At 46.1% G+C, this 14,745-nt stretch overlaps 1 protein-coding gene across 3 annotated transcripts; it reads right to left on the bottom strand.

Moving 5' to 3' along the window:
* Positions 1–1,263: 1,263 nt before the first annotated feature.
* CTSE (cathepsin E) lies at positions 1,264–13,045 on the bottom strand. 3 transcript variants are annotated; one of them, XM_041722517.1, is made up of 9 exons: positions 12,912–13,045; positions 12,152–12,308; positions 11,429–11,546; positions 10,336–10,454; positions 8,399–8,598; positions 6,361–6,483; positions 5,377–5,518; positions 5,177–5,275; positions 1,264–2,042 (listed from the first exon to the last, which is right to left on the bottom strand). In XM_041722517.1, exons 1-9 carry the CDS (start codon positions 12,977–12,979, stop codon positions 1,878–1,880), a joined length of 1,191 nt encoding a protein of 396 aa, XP_041578451.1. In that variant the 5' UTR covers positions 12,980–13,045; the 3' UTR covers positions 1,264–1,877. The 3 variants fall into 3 exon arrangements, with proteins under 3 accessions (XP_041578451.1, XP_041578452.1, XP_041578453.1); XM_041722518.1 differs by having other exon boundaries at positions 12,152–12,321; positions 12,912–13,029; XM_041722519.1 differs by lacking the exon at positions 5,377–5,518.
* Positions 13,046–14,745: the final 1,700 nt, after the last annotated feature.

The raw sequence follows: 14,745 nt of genomic DNA, 5'->3' as shown, positions 1-14,745 counted from the left end.
TATGATTCCTTTAAAAAAAAAGATTTTAAATTTATTCATTTGAGAGAGAGAGAGAGAGAGAGAGAGCGAGCACCAGGGGAAGAGCAGAGGGAGAAAGAGAAGCAGACTCCCTATTCTGGGCTCTATCCCAGGACCCCAGAGTCATGACCCTTGCCAAAGGCAGATCTTAACTACTAAGCCACCCAGGCGGCTCTATGATTCCTTTTTTTGTAGGAAAAAAATTCCTTATCTATGGCTATCTCCGTTTGTATATACAAAGGAAAAGTCTGCATAAAACTACCTGAAATTAATAGTAATGCTTTGAGGGTAAGGATCATGGAGGACTTTCACCTATTTTATAAGAAGAAAAACCCTGAAGATACTTGCATTTTGCAAAAAGCAAGAACAAAAGGAAGAAAAAGAAAGGCATGTTGTTTCTGGTGTCAATAGACCTCCACCAGAATGGGGATCCAGGTTGGACCTGTATTCACCATGTCAGCTCCCATAGGAGAAAAGGGTTCATTCAGAGTCCCCTTGCCCCAGTATCCTCTCCTTGCACTCTGAAATATTTTCATTTACGACAAACTTACGAGGACATGACTAGGAACCAGGACTCCTTGTAAATGGGCCCAGAACATCTTTTCATACTGGGGTCAAGTCAAAACTTCACAAAAACTAATTTGAAGGGGCACCTGCTGGCTCAATGTGGGTTGCTTTGATATTGAAAAAACTGCATTAAGTTGAAACACACTCATTTTTCTGAAAGCCAGTAAATAAAGGGAAAAAGCCAAGTAAGTTTGCCTTTCCTATATGAGCCATATCTAATGGTAAGCAAATAGTTGATGAAAGATTTTTTTAAATAAAGGAATTCTAGCTAACAAACACAGGAGAAAAAATAGAATTAGAAAAATCTCTGTTTTGCAGCCCTGATGACAGCATGGATCTAAGCAACGATAGATAATCAGTGGTTGCTGAAACCTTTGGATAAAATGCCGAAGGAAATTGATTATGGATGGATGAGCCTGACAGCTCTAGCACCCACTCGTCAGTCCTAACGTTGTGAATAAAGAGGCCAGTATTATCTGCTTCCTGATGGGGCTACGATGGGATGTACCTAGTACCATTGATGAAATATTCTAGCCACAAAATCAGGCTCTAGAACCAACTGCCATTTTGTAGGAAAGATGGACTCACATTGCATGACACCTCTGGACTTCAACTTGCAAAATTCAGAACGTGGTCAACTCTATGCATGGAAAGAGGCACAGAGACAGTTCAAACAAATGCAATTTGTAATCTTTATTTGCATCCTAATACAATCAAGTCACCTGTAAAAATGACCCAACATTTCCCAGACAATAGGGAATATTTGAATACTGATTGCATATTTAAGAATATTGCAAGGATTTGTGGATAAATCTTTGATGTGATGATTTATGATGTAATGCTAAGAATTTGCTTTAGGATCTTGCAGATATGTGGGGCTGGAGAGAGGATGGGTGGTGGTGTAGATAAAACAGGGCTGGCCACCTGCCAGGTGAGTTATGAAGGGTAGGTGGGGTGCAAGGGAATTAGTAATCTCTGCCAATGTGCATGTTGGGAAATCTCCAAAAGAAAGTGTTAGCACAAAGCAATAAAAAGTATGGACATACAACTTAATTCTTCCATCACGATGGTGGTGAAGGAGGTGTGTATGAGGGTGGTGTAAGGTGTGTGTGAAGTGCATGCAGTGTGTGTGTTCTCATGCTCTATTTGGACCTAATTCAGTTTGCAGCTCTAGAACAATAGTATCCCACCGAAAATGACGTTTTGACAGCTGTGAAGAACGCCCCAACTAAGGGGCACCGCTGGATTTCCAAGGAGTGTCGGGCAAGCAGGCATAGGCAGATGGCCTCTGCTTAGGGGACTGCCGGGGCCAGCCCAACACGGTTATTCCCACGATCAAAGACTGAGTAAAACTGCCTGATGAAGACATCGCCCAGGATCCAGAGAGGCCCGGCTGGAGGCTGGATGTCAAGACCTTGAAAGCCACTGCTGCAGAACTCCATTCCATCCACATAGTCCTGGGGTGGGAAGGAAGGGGTAAGTGACATATTGGGAAAGGGAAGTAGTGCTACTTGGAGGTGGTACTGTGTGGTAGTGGTGGTGACTATACCAAATGGCCCTGGACGGTCACAATTTTGGCTGATTGGCTCTTCCTGCTTCATACACCTCTACTTGTTTACTCAGTAAAATATTTGCACAGTTTCATATACGTGGACCTGGGCTTCTAAGTTCTACAATTTTGAGAATTGTTCATCTGTTATACATGCCCCCCACCTCCCACTTTACAACTGGAAAAAGTGAAACCTTGTTGCATGACTGGAAGAGCAAAAGGTTTGGCTTTAGAAGATCTTAGCTTAAATTCTGGTTACTTTAGTTTCTAGCAAAGCTCAACTTAATTTTTTTTTTTAAGATTTTATTTATTAATTCATGAGAGACACAGAGAAAGAGGCAGAGACACAGGCAGAGGGAGAAGCAGGCTTCTCACTGGGAGCCTGATGTGGGACTCGATCCCAGGACCCCGGGATCATGACCCGAGCCAAAGGCAAACACTCAACCGCTGAGGCACCCAGGTGTCCCTCAATTTAGTTTTTTAAGGGAGAGAAACTATACTGCTTTCTTGATGTTCTGGGGAAGGATCATTTTTTAGGTATAAGGCAAGTAGACATCCATTGTTCTGTGAGAAGAGTGTAACTTCCCACAATCTTACTTTTTTAGTTTGGCAAAGACTTGGGGTCTACCAGGCATGTGTGGTCTTTCCAACAACTATCTGAGATTTGAGGTTGCTGATGAGGGTCTGGGAAGTTTGCAGAGGGCTTAAAGTGCCTTCTTAAGAGTAAAGGGCTAACCATGCAATGCTGTTACAGCATCATTGGCAGACTGAGGTGTCTCTGATTGAAATCTGCTGGCAGAAAAGGATAAGGGCACCACGCTGGGCATAGGGAAGGAAGTGAGATGAGCAGGGACTCACATGGGGTGCAGGCGGGAGAGTATGAGGGTACCAGACTGCTGAGGGGTGAATAGGCTGATGAGCACGGCCCACTTAAAGTGCCTAGCTTGTCTCCAGTCTGGTGTTCATAATGGCAGCTCCAGAATCCCTTTGTTGGAGATGCTTAGGGGGCTTGACAGGAAGTATATTTTAAAGCTAAACATTCATTTTCTTATTAGTGCAATTGCTAGACCGTAGGGTAGTTTTATTTTTAACTTTTTGAGGAACTTCCATATTGTTCTCCAGAGTGGCTGCACCATTTTGCATTCCCACCAGCAGTCTAAGAGGGTTCCCCTTTCTCCACATCCTTGCCAACACCTGTTTCTTGCCTTGTTAATTTTAGCCATTCTGACAGGTGTGGGGTGGTATCTCATAGTAGTTTTGATTTGCGTTTCCTTGATGATCAATGATGTTGAACATCTTTTCATGTCTGTTGGCCATCTTTTCATGTCTGTTGGCTATTTTTAAGTTGGATTATTTGTTTTTAAGGTGTTTAGTTTTATAAGTTCTTTATATATTTTGCATACTAATGCTTTATTCGATGTCATTTGCAAATATCTCCTCTCATTCTGTAGGTTGCCTTTTAGTTTTGTTGATTGTTTCCTTCATTGTGCAGAAGATTTTTGTTTTGATGAGTTTCAAATAATTTAATAATAATAATTTAATAATTTAATAATAATTTAAGCAATAATTTGCTTTTGTTTCTCCTTGCCTCCAGGAGACATATCTAGAAAGAAGTTGCTATGACTGATGTCAAAGAGGTTCCTGCCTGTGTTCTCTTCTAGAATTTTTATGCAATTGCACTATAAGTATTTATCCAAAGAATACAAAAGTACTACTTCAAAGGGATACATGCACTCCAATGTTTATAGCAACATTACCCACAATAGCCAAATTATGGAAACAGCCTACATGTCCATTGATTGATGAAAGGGTAAAGAAAATGTGGTGTATATATATACAATGGAATATTATTCAGTCTTAAAAATAATGAAATCTTGCCATTTGCAATAATGTGGATGAAGCTAGAGGGTATAAAGCTAAGAAAAATAAGTCAAAGAAAGACAAATACCATATAATCTCACTCATATGTGGAATTTAAGAAACAAAATAAACAAGCAAAGGAAAAAAAGAGAGAGAGAGGGAGAGAGATTGAGAGAGAGAGAGGCAAACCAAGAAACAGACTCTTAAACTATAGAGACCAAACTAACAGTTACCAGAGGGGAGGTTGTGGGGGGATGGGTGAAATAGGTGATGAGGATTAAGGGGGGCACTTGCTGTGCTGAGCATTGGGTGTTGTTTGGAAGTGTTGAATCACTATATTCAATGCTTTTAGTACACCTGAAACTAATACTACACCGTATACTAACTAGAATTTAAACAAAAACTAAAAAAAAAAAAAAAATTCTTTTCACCTGCATTGTCCATTGAAATTTGGTGGCTTGGGGAAGGGGTTAGCAGAGATCAAGATGTGGGGGGTAGATAAGTCCCTAAAGTCCTCTATACCTGGCACCTTCATTCTGACACAATCACCCTGGTGCTGTGGGTGACTCTCCAGTAAAGTTAGTATATTGAGTGTCACCAAAGAACTGCATGTGATATTGAAAATCTGGGCCAACTGCAGTGTGAAGCAATCATAGATTTCCCCCAGGAATTCCCTTCCCACTTCACCCTACAAATTTAGGAATCTACTGCAATAAAAGACACTTTGTTGTTTGAGAAGAAGGTTAATCTGATTGTTAAAAGATACAACCTCATTCCGTACCTCATCCCCCAAGCAACTCAAGTCTTGAACCTCTTAACTTTCGAGTCTCAATATCCTCATCCATAAAATGGCATGATAATATCCATCTTACTAGGTGTTTGAAGGGATTAAACTTTGTCAGATGAAAAATTCTTTGTGACAAGTTCAGAAAACTTTGCTAAATGGCTTGTCCCAGGTTGGCTGCTGCTTCATGGTGGAACAGAAACTGAGAGAGAACCAGCCCGGTGGTCTTTCTACCACAGGCAGCTTTGTCCTTTCTAGAGGGAATGCCACTTCAGTGCAGGAGAGGATGGGAGGAGGGCTCGGGGTAAATGCAGCCTGAGTGCAGGCAACTGAAAAAAGGAAGTGGTAGGCTTGTGGGGAAGGCCCAATGACTTGCAGAATAAGGAAACAGTTCTTACCAGTAGGGTATAGGCAGTTGGCTGGAGGGTGTAGGAGACTCCATTGATGATGAAGGTGACATCTGGCATGACGTTGAGGTTGGCACACTCCACCCCATACTAAAACCCAACACAGAGGACCCATTTAGAGGCCTCCCACCTCCCAGGAGAGGGCCTCGCTCCCCTGCTCCCACCTCCTCCCTCCCCCAGCTGGCACTGACTTCTCCATCCATGGGCTCTGCCCCAATGGCGTTTTGCAGTTGCTTGATTTCATCTGAGGGGCCTGTGATGAGAGAAGTCCCTGTGTCCACAATGGCCTGGCAGCCCTCAGAGCAGAACATCACTGTGCCTCCTACCTGGATTCTGAGGGCAAAGGAAATGTCATCAGCCGACCTCCCACCCCTACCCCATGTGGACCCCTTCCCCTCAGCCATGAAGCTTCCAGGTTCCCTGGCTGCTCTCAACCTTTGTTGGGTTCTCAGATATACATTAACGATTTTCATTTTGACTATCTCACACATGAGTATTTCTCAATTTTTCTGTGACTGAGATCCATAGCAGGAAATACATTCTACTTTTGGACCCAGCACACACACACACACACACACACAGAGGCATGTACGCATGCATGTATGTATGTCAAGGCCCAGTCAGTGTCACCTCCTTCATGAAACCCTTGCTTGAGGAGTTCTTCAGATAGAAGCTGTCCTGCCCTGACTGCCAGGCCACTTTGGTGGCACATCTCATGGAGCACTGACCGCTCTCTACAATGATAGCAGGGTATGTGTGTGTGTGTGTGTGTGTGATCTTCTGGACATGCTTCATGGAGATGAAATCTGAGTTCAGTTCACTCTTATACACTCATGTCACCCACCCCTTACCCTATATGTTAATTAATGTTAAATGAGCCCCAAGTAATTGGCTGAGGGTTTGTATTTATTGTCTGTTGACTTGGGGGCACATCACATGTACAGGGTAGGAAGCTGAGACTTGGTACCTCCTGCCTGTTGCCCTGGCGACTGCGGCCCCTTCCTGCACCTTTGCTCAGCACCACCACACTTTCAGCCTCACACGGCAGCAAGCCCTCAAGGACCCTCTCCCAGGGACCAGCACTTTGATTCAGGTCAATTCAGTGAACCCAATGTGAGTTGTGCCTGTCTTGAGTTCTTCCTTCATACCATAAGTACTTTGTGGAAAATACTCACGCATCTAGTGCAATCTGCCAGTAGCCTTGCTTGGTGACGGGGACCCAGTTCAGGTTCCCAGAGAAGTGTGAGTGGTCATAGCCTCCGAAAATCAGTTCGCTTCCCGTACCACCTTCTGGGTCACTACACGGAAGGAAGGGCAGATGGTCAGGGAGGGGCCCCTGGGATACCTTGGGGACAAGCCGGCTTATACCATGTATAGGCAGAAATAGTAGCCTGGGCTTTGAGACTAGGGCTCTGACTACTGCAATTTGCTTAGTCTAGGCCTTTTTGGGCAAAAGGAATGAAGTGTAGAAATAGCTCTGCTTAACAATTTGTGGATGTCTTTTTGCTTCTTAGTTCTTGGTCAAAGGGCTAGGGGGAAGGCAAAAAGGGATAACCGCTCTGGTCATGCAGAGCTCATGCAGAGCCAAGGCTAGGACCATCTGGGGCATGCACACACCCTGTGACTTGATGCATCCCCCCCCCCAAAGTCTTTTGCCCCCAAGTATCTTTCCTACTACTGTTTTGGCAGTGCCTAGAGTTTCCATGCTATTCGCTCCATTGTGTTAAGGTAAGGAAGCTAATGGGAATGCAACCTGACTTACTAGAGCTTGACAATTAATTTCCAATGGTGTGGATTTCTCAGAGTATGTTCTGGCACCTAACAGGATTCTGGGGAAATAGGACATGAAACTGATTCATTTTTAGGAGGAAAAGGAACAGAGAAAGTCAGGGTGCTCTGAGGCACGGTGGTAATGGGGAACAGAACCGAGTATCTGTGGGCATCTTAGAAAAGTGGTTTTGAGGAGGTAGGGGAAGAACTATCATTTGTTGATGGCCTTTGTGCAGGACACTGGGTGAGGAATTTTACCTGCGTCATCCTATTTACTTCTTACATCAACCTTGTACCCATCTGAGGACCTGAGACTTGAGGCTTCCACCCAGGTCAGTCAGACTGCAAAGCCCTTGCTCTTTCCCATCCTCACCCTTGTCTTTCTGGGCTGGAAGGTGGCAGCCCAGGGGTCTGGACAACCTGCTGTCGTACTCACACCCGCACCATGCGCTTGAATACAGGAAATTCAAACCTCTCCTCATGAAAGTGGAGCACAAGGGATATGGGCTTCCACGAACACAGTGGGCTCAGGCCAAAGCACACTGGTGGGGACATCAGAGAGGTAGGAAATCCCCTCCCTAAGTGGGGATGAAGGTGAGATGATGCTCTCAGGATCCCAGGCCTCATGAACTTTTTCAACTACAATAGGCAATTTTTTTAAAAAATTGCATTGCATAAATTAACCATTTTTAAATGTCCAGTTTGGTAGTGTTAAGGATATTCATTCTGTGGTGAGCCAGTCTCCAGAACCTTTTCATTCTGTGAACCCAAAACTCTATCTATACTCATGAAACAGCAGCTTCCTAGTCCCCTTCCCCCTATACTTGGCAACTGTGGTTCTACTTTCTGTCTCTCTGAATGGGACTGGCCCAGGTACCTGCAGGTAGGTGAAATCCTGCGGTATTTGTCCTTCTATGACTGGCTGTGTTTCACTTAACATAATGTCCTCAAGGCTCATCCGCTTGTAGCACATGTCAGAATTTCCTTCCTTTTTCAGGCTGAATAATATTCTATTTTATGGAATTACTACATCTTATTATTCCCTTAACATTCCATTATTTTATCATCTGCTTACTTTGGAATCTTTTCCTGACTCCTCCCACGGGAATCCAGCTTCCTGAGGGGAGGGATTGTCTTCCTTGTTTCACTGTGCTCCCTTGCCCAGCAGGCACATAATAGGAGATTAATAAATATTTATTTACTGTGTTAATGAATATCCAATCCCAAAGAATCCTCCTATGAGTTCAGGGTGGTGCAGTTTACAAAGTGAGGCAAACTTCATTTCCTCAATATCCCGAGAAGGTAAGCTCAAGGTCACATAGCTGGTAATAGGTCAAGCAAGAGATCCAAGCTAGGTGTTGGACTATCCGCCCTTTCAGCAGCACCACGCTGCCTCCCTGTAGTAGTGACTGACCTTCACCTTGGTGGGCTGGATGGGCCTACCTGCTCATGTACACAGAAAACATGGGTATGTCCACCAGGTTCTGTGCCATCATGTTGTCGAACACTGGGGTCACCCCTCCCACAGCCAAGGAGGGGTATCCCAGGCCTAGAATTCCATCAAACTCTGCGTTCACAAAGGTCTGGCCAGGCTCCGTGACACTCTCTCCAAACTGCTGGCCGACCACAACCAGTCCCTCCACCTGATGGGAGAAAGCCCGAAAGAAAACTGCACAGGATATCTTTGGCAAAGAGTCTCAGATTCCAGGATTCTCCTCCTGGTCTGAAGCGAATTCATCCCCCACCCAACTTTCCTTGATTAGATGAGCACACTGATTTCATCACATCCCCACACTCTTAATTTTTGTTTATGGAAACTTTAAAAAAAATTGAAGTGTAATACAGAAATCCTAAGTGTACAGTTGGGCGAGTTTTCCCAAACTCACCCTTGTCAGCGATCTCCCAAATTGGAAGCCCCCTCATGCCCCCTGCTAATCATTGTACCTTTCCTCAAGAGCAACTCATCTTCTGACTTCTAACATATACTGTCTTTGCCTTTTCTTGAACTTTGTATAAATGGAATCATACAGGATGAATTCCTTGTATCTGGCTTATGTCACTCAACATGATGTAGTACACTCTTGTAGTTTTGTTCATTGTCATTTCCCATGGTATGAATATGCTGTCCTTCATTCTACTGTTGATGGATATTTGGGTTGTTTCCTGTATGGACTATCATGAACAGGGCTGATTGTGCATTTCTTTTGGTGAACATGCACACATATTTATGTTGTCCATATGTCAAGGAGTAAAACATCTATAATGTATTGAAGTTTGATAATGCATGAGGTTGGAGTAAAGAGTTTTCATTTTTTTAAGTATATGGCTATCCAAACGACCTAGCATCATTTGATAGGTACATTCTCATATCCTCCACTGCAGTTTCATGGTTGACAGAATTTAGAGGAGTTTCTGATTATCCATTTTGTTCCATTTGTCTATTTGCTTATCTTGTGTCAATACCACACTGTCTCCATTATGATAGCTTTGTAATAGATCTTTATAGTGTTTTTCTTCACCTAGATTTTCTTGGTGTATTACCTATCCCTATAAATTTTAGAATTAGCTTATCAATTTCTAATAAAAATTGCTGTTGTTTTGATTGAGTTGACATTAAATCTATAGATCAGTTTGAGAAAACTTTGATGTGTCTGTAATACTGAGTCATGAAATACTGAGTCGTTTCAATTTATGTAGATCTTCCTTAATTTTACTCAGTAGTGTCTTGCAGTTTTTAGAGTGGAGATCTTGCACATTTTTTTATTAAATTTACCTGTATGTGTTTGATGACATATAAATAATGGCATTAAAAATCTATTTTCCATTGGTTTTTCTGGACATTTAAATTACAAATTATTTTGTTTGTTAATCTGGTATTCAGCAACTTTGCTAAATGATTACTAATCTCAATGATCTGTGGTCATTTTTGGATTTTTTGCCTATAGAATCTTGTCTTATGTAGTAAATAATGACAATATAGTTTCTTCCTTTATAATCTTAATGCCCTTAGTTTCTTTTTTCTTGCCTCATTGCACTGAGAGTGAGCATCTTTGATTCATTTTTTTTGTTGTTTGTTTTTTGCCTTAATCCATTCTTGAAAGCTTGCCACCAGGCTTTCAGTCCTGTGCACTGTTTCTCTGTGGAATTCCTCCTTGCTGCCTGTCTAGAACCCAGCACACTGAGCAGACTGGCCCACTGCCATTATCTCAAGCAGGGAGTGCTACTCCCGCCTGACCAGGCTTCCCCCTTTCCCTGGAAGCCAGCTCCTTGTTTCTACCTCTTCCTGAGGTAGACCTGAAAGTATTCCCTAACAACTCTGAAAAATATTCTGTATCCCAAGTTTCTCGCCAAAAGAGAAGAGATGAAGAAATTGTACTCACATAGACTTGGTCAGCTCCAATGATTCCAGACAAGCTTCCAGTCCCATACTGAATGGAGAACTGATTCCCCAGTGCACTGTATGTGTTGGACTGGGAAGGGTAGAACTTGGCATGTGTCTCTGGAAAAGCAAGGAAGCTGCTGTTGCCTGGGCCACCAGCTCGCTGCCTTTGTCTCTGCCCTGATACCCTGGAGATGTGGAATCTCTTCTCTCAACTCCCAAGATTGGGTGGGAGCCTCTAGAAGGATTCACCATGGCCCACCTTAGTGAGTTACTACATTCTTCTCTAGCCACATGTGGCAGCCCAACTGGGGACACACTAGCTGTCCCTGGGCAAACATAACTGCCCCCAGTGACTTCATGAGGCACACTAAGACAAGCATCATGTATTGAGTGCCATCAGAAGTCTCTGCCAACTAATGTGGGCCAGAACCTGGTATTCAAAAAAACCCAGGGATAAACAAATGCCATTTCAGGTAATGACTCTCAGTTCCTTGCCTAACCTGTAGACACTTAAGCTTGGGGTTTTCTGAGACACTGTGTCTCTAGAACATATCCAGCATAGACTGACATCTTTCCTTAGCTCTTCCCTTTCCAACGTTAACAAAGATGCCTGAGTTACCCTGGCCAAACGGACCCACCCTTACACTGTACCCCACCAGCCCCACCTATGATATCCGGGGATAGGCCACCAAGCCCTCCTGAAGCACACAAATAGTCAGCACACTAGAATCCAACCCACCAACCTGCCCAGGAACAGCCAGGGTTCATGGCACTTGCATTCTTTTGGGTGTTCCAAAGGGACTGAGTCATCGTGTATTCAGAGATTTGTATTGAATTTGGATTTTCAGTGGCTGAGTTTTCTCCTATTGATTCTGGTCAGTATGAAGGTTGCTAGCTTGGATAGCAGTCCAGTTTTAGCTCTCTCCCTGACTCAGCCCTGTTTCTACTGTAGGCAGTCCCAGGGCAGACTCAGAGGTGGAGAGGGGAAGCCAGTGTGGCATGCATGACCAGTTTCTGGAAACCAAGCCCCTCTCCCCCAGAGTGCCAGGCCCTAGTTGCCATTCCCTGCTGAGTATCCTAGCCCTACTTACTGCAGGCTGGGCTGGTGCAGTACACGGAGGGGACCCAGAGGTTGGAGGAGCCAGTGTCAAAGATGACAGTGAAGTTCTGCGGTGGAGAGCCAATGGAGATGGTGCCGAAGTACTCCATCTATAGGGGAGGGAGGAAAGGAAGCAGAGTGTAGGTGGTGGGAAAGGGGAAGGCGCCCATCATTGCAGCGGGGGGTGGGGGTGCCCTCGGGAGAGCTCTCTGGGACCGGAGCCTGGGCTAGCACAGACTGGGGCTTACAGAAGCTGAGGAGGGGGAAACACGAGGCAGTAGGAGCAGAGACAGGGCTGCAAGGGAGGAAATCCAATCAAGCCTCTCACACCCTGCTACTTCTTTGGCTTTCATTTGCCTTATTCCTCATAATGGTTTTGTGAGCAAGGCAGGAAGGCATAATGCCTTTGTTCTACAATCAGGGAAGGGAAGCTGGTGATGGTTAAGCCTTTCGTCCAAGGACAGCAGCAGGGCCCTTCTGTTTGGGATGCGTGCCTCACTCATCCTTTTCTTTTGCAGAGAGCTCTACACATTTGGGCCCACTGGGGCTTGCTCGGCCAAATCCCCAGGGACACAGGGGATCAGTCCCTGTGGGTTATCCTAGAGGAGAAATCCACACTGGCCTTCAGCGTTGCTGACCGTCACTGGCCAGGCCCAGAGGCCAAACCATCCTCCCCCTCCCTCACTTCCCCAGCCCCTGCTCCAGAATGCCTCACGTCCAAGTAGTTGATGAGGGGCTCGTTGGTATCCTGGTTCATCATGCAGGACTCAGTGAACTGGATCATATCCAAATTCTGGGATTTCCAGAACTCAGAGAGCTGGCCCCGTGCCCGCAGCTTCTTCCGGAGGGACTGATGCCTTCTGAGAGGCACCCTGAGGACAAAGCCTGTGTGAGAAAGAGATGCAGTTCTGTCTCGCTCAGACCCTGCCCTCTCCCAGCAGTCAACTGGGAACCACACAGAAGAAGATCTGCAAGGCAGCAGAGTTGCCAGAATTTGCCAGAGTTTGGCCAGAATTAGTGCCCTCTGTGCCCCCGCCTGTCTGCCTTGTCTCTGCTCCTGAAGAGTCTTAGAATCTTAGCCTTGCAGTGGCCTCTGTTCAGAGCCGAGCTCTTTGGGATCTCCTAGGAAAATGGTCTGTAATTGTCCATGAACCTCTTCGGGGGCTGATGGAAGGGGGCAGCCACGGTCAGTCCCCTGGGCAGATACTTGGGCCTTTGAGCTCCCAACCAAAGCGGCAGGTTCCTGCTCTTTACTAATGTGAGGAGCTCCCTGGGCCTTGGGTGGGCAATCCCGGCAGAAGCAGAGGCAGAGGGGTGGCTTGCTGTGGGCTGAGGGTCAAGACCAACACAGGCTGGCCACCTTCCCCAGTCCTCAGTTCCTTCTCTGCATTTCCCCACCAGCGTTCCTGTCCCAGGGCGGCCCTACGCTGGAGGGAGCTGCCCCTCTGGACATAGGGCTGGGGACGTGGCCTCACCTGTGGAGCCGGGGTTGAGCCAGTCCCAAGTCCAGGAGCACCAGCAGCAGAAGAATGAACGTTTTCATCGTGGGCTCAGCCAGCAGCTGCTTCCTTACCCCCTCTCACCTCTCCTCTCCTGCGGGCTGGTGGGGACGAAGCTCCCTAACTCAGATCTGCTCTGCCCAGCCCAGTCTGAGGACCCAATGATAAGGCCTCTTGCGTCAATAGCCAGGCCCAGAACAAACACGGCGTGCATGACAGGGCGTTTCCCTTCCTCCCGGCAGCCCCCCTCTTTCCCTCATGCAGGGGCAGGGGTGGGGGCCTCGTGGATCTGGCGTGGGACTTGGGGTCTGTGCACCTTTTAAGAGTAAGATGGTTGTGTGGGCTCAGCTTCTCCCAGAGTGTTTGGTGCCCTACCCCGACCCCTGGGAACCCTGTAAACTACTTGAAAGAGCTGTGCGCCCCTGGACCTTGGGGCCCATCCACTCACTCACGTGTTACCACGAGTAGTCTGGCTAGGGACTCCGGGGGGTGGAAGCCCGGTCATCACATGTGGGGTAGGATTCTAACTCAAAATACCAACCAGGCTATTTTCTCTGTATTTCCCATTCTGTCCTCATTCCTCCAGGAGCCTCAAGGGCAGATCACCCTCCCACAGTCCACTTTGAGGCAGAAACTAGCCCTCCTCATAGCCCCTGAAATGGGAGATTGGGCTTGTGGAGCTAGTTTTTTTGCTAGCTAGTTTTCACCAAGGACTTGATGAATTTGGGGCTGTGGGGTGGAGGGAGAGTTGGAGAACACAGACACAGTCCTGGGGTAGGCGGGTGACACCAGGAGGTACTAGGCATGGCAAGGGTGAGGGGCATGATTTTGGAGCAGGTGCCCCTATAGTTTGCTAGAGCTGCTGTAACAACTTATCACAGATTGGGTGGCTTCACAGAAATGTATTTTCTCGTGATTCTGGGGGCTAGTAGTCTAAGATTAAGGTATGGGCAGGGTTGTTTTTTTGCTGAGGTCTCTTTCCTTGACTTGCAGAAATGGATGCCCTCTCTCTTCCATGTGTGTCTGTGTCTTGATTTCTGCTTCTTATGAGTCAGATTGGTATAGGGCCACCATAAAGATCCCATTTTTAACATAATCACCTCTTTAAAGGCCCTATCTCTAAATACAGTCACATTCTGAGGTACTAGAGGTTAAGACCTCAACATAAGAGTTTTGGGGAAGACAATTCAGTTCATAACAGTGTCCAAAGACAGCAGGACCCTCAGTCTGTTATGTGGAGCAGGAGGTGGTGGGGCTCAGTGCTTAGTTATACTGGCCTGATTAGCTCTTGCCATGAAGCCATCTCTATGGCCATCCTACCTCCTAAACAGAAGGTGGGCTTTCTCACCTTGAGTGAGGATGGAGGGTGGTGGGGAGGAGCACCTTCCCCTGCCTGTGACCTTGATCCAGGCTTCTGGGACACTCTGAACCGGGGCAGGAGAGGCCAGCTCCGCTGTCACATTTACCAACACATCCTAACCCTGGAGTAAAGGCAGAGAACCAGGGTTCAGGGCAGCTTTGCTCTGACTCGTCAGAGTTTTGGCAATGTCCTAATTGCAGCCATGGGCTCTACTTTCCATCTCAGAAGCCCAAGCAGCAAAGTTGGAGTTTAGAGCTCAGTTGAGTTCTGCCTTGGGCTCTAAAACTGTTTAAAAGAATATCAAAGGGACTTAGGGAACAGCCTGGACCCTTGAAACCCTGACCCCAAGGGCATAAAAACTCTCACATTTACCCACTTGACAGTTCTCTTTGACCTTTCATTAGGGAGGGACGTCTACCCCCAGGAGGACAGCATGAGCTAGAGAAGATT

Source organism: Vulpes lagopus, chromosome 11 (genome assembly GCF_018345385.1).
Source record: "Vulpes lagopus strain Blue_001 chromosome 11, ASM1834538v1, whole genome shotgun sequence".
In the NCBI taxonomy this organism is placed as follows: Eukaryota; Metazoa; Chordata; class Mammalia; order Carnivora; family Canidae; genus Vulpes; species Vulpes lagopus.
Note: the sequence above shows the minus strand (reverse complement) of the source record. Positions and strands in the feature narration are given on the sequence as shown.

Excerpts from the sequence above, each read along its gene's own strand:
- CTSE (XM_041722517.1), bottom strand. The coding sequence starts at position 12,979 with ATGAAAACGTTCATTCTTCTGCTGCTGGTGCTCCTGGACTTGGGACTG. Across the intron at positions 11,547-12,151 it reads CCCTCATCAACTACTTGGAC|ATGGAGTACTTCGGCACCAT; the intron begins GTGAGGCATTCT and ends CCTCCCCTATAG. Across the intron at positions 8,599-10,335 it reads TTGGAGCTGACCAAGTCTAT|GTGGAGGGACTGGTTGTGGT; the intron begins GTGAGTACAATT and ends TTCTCCCATCAG.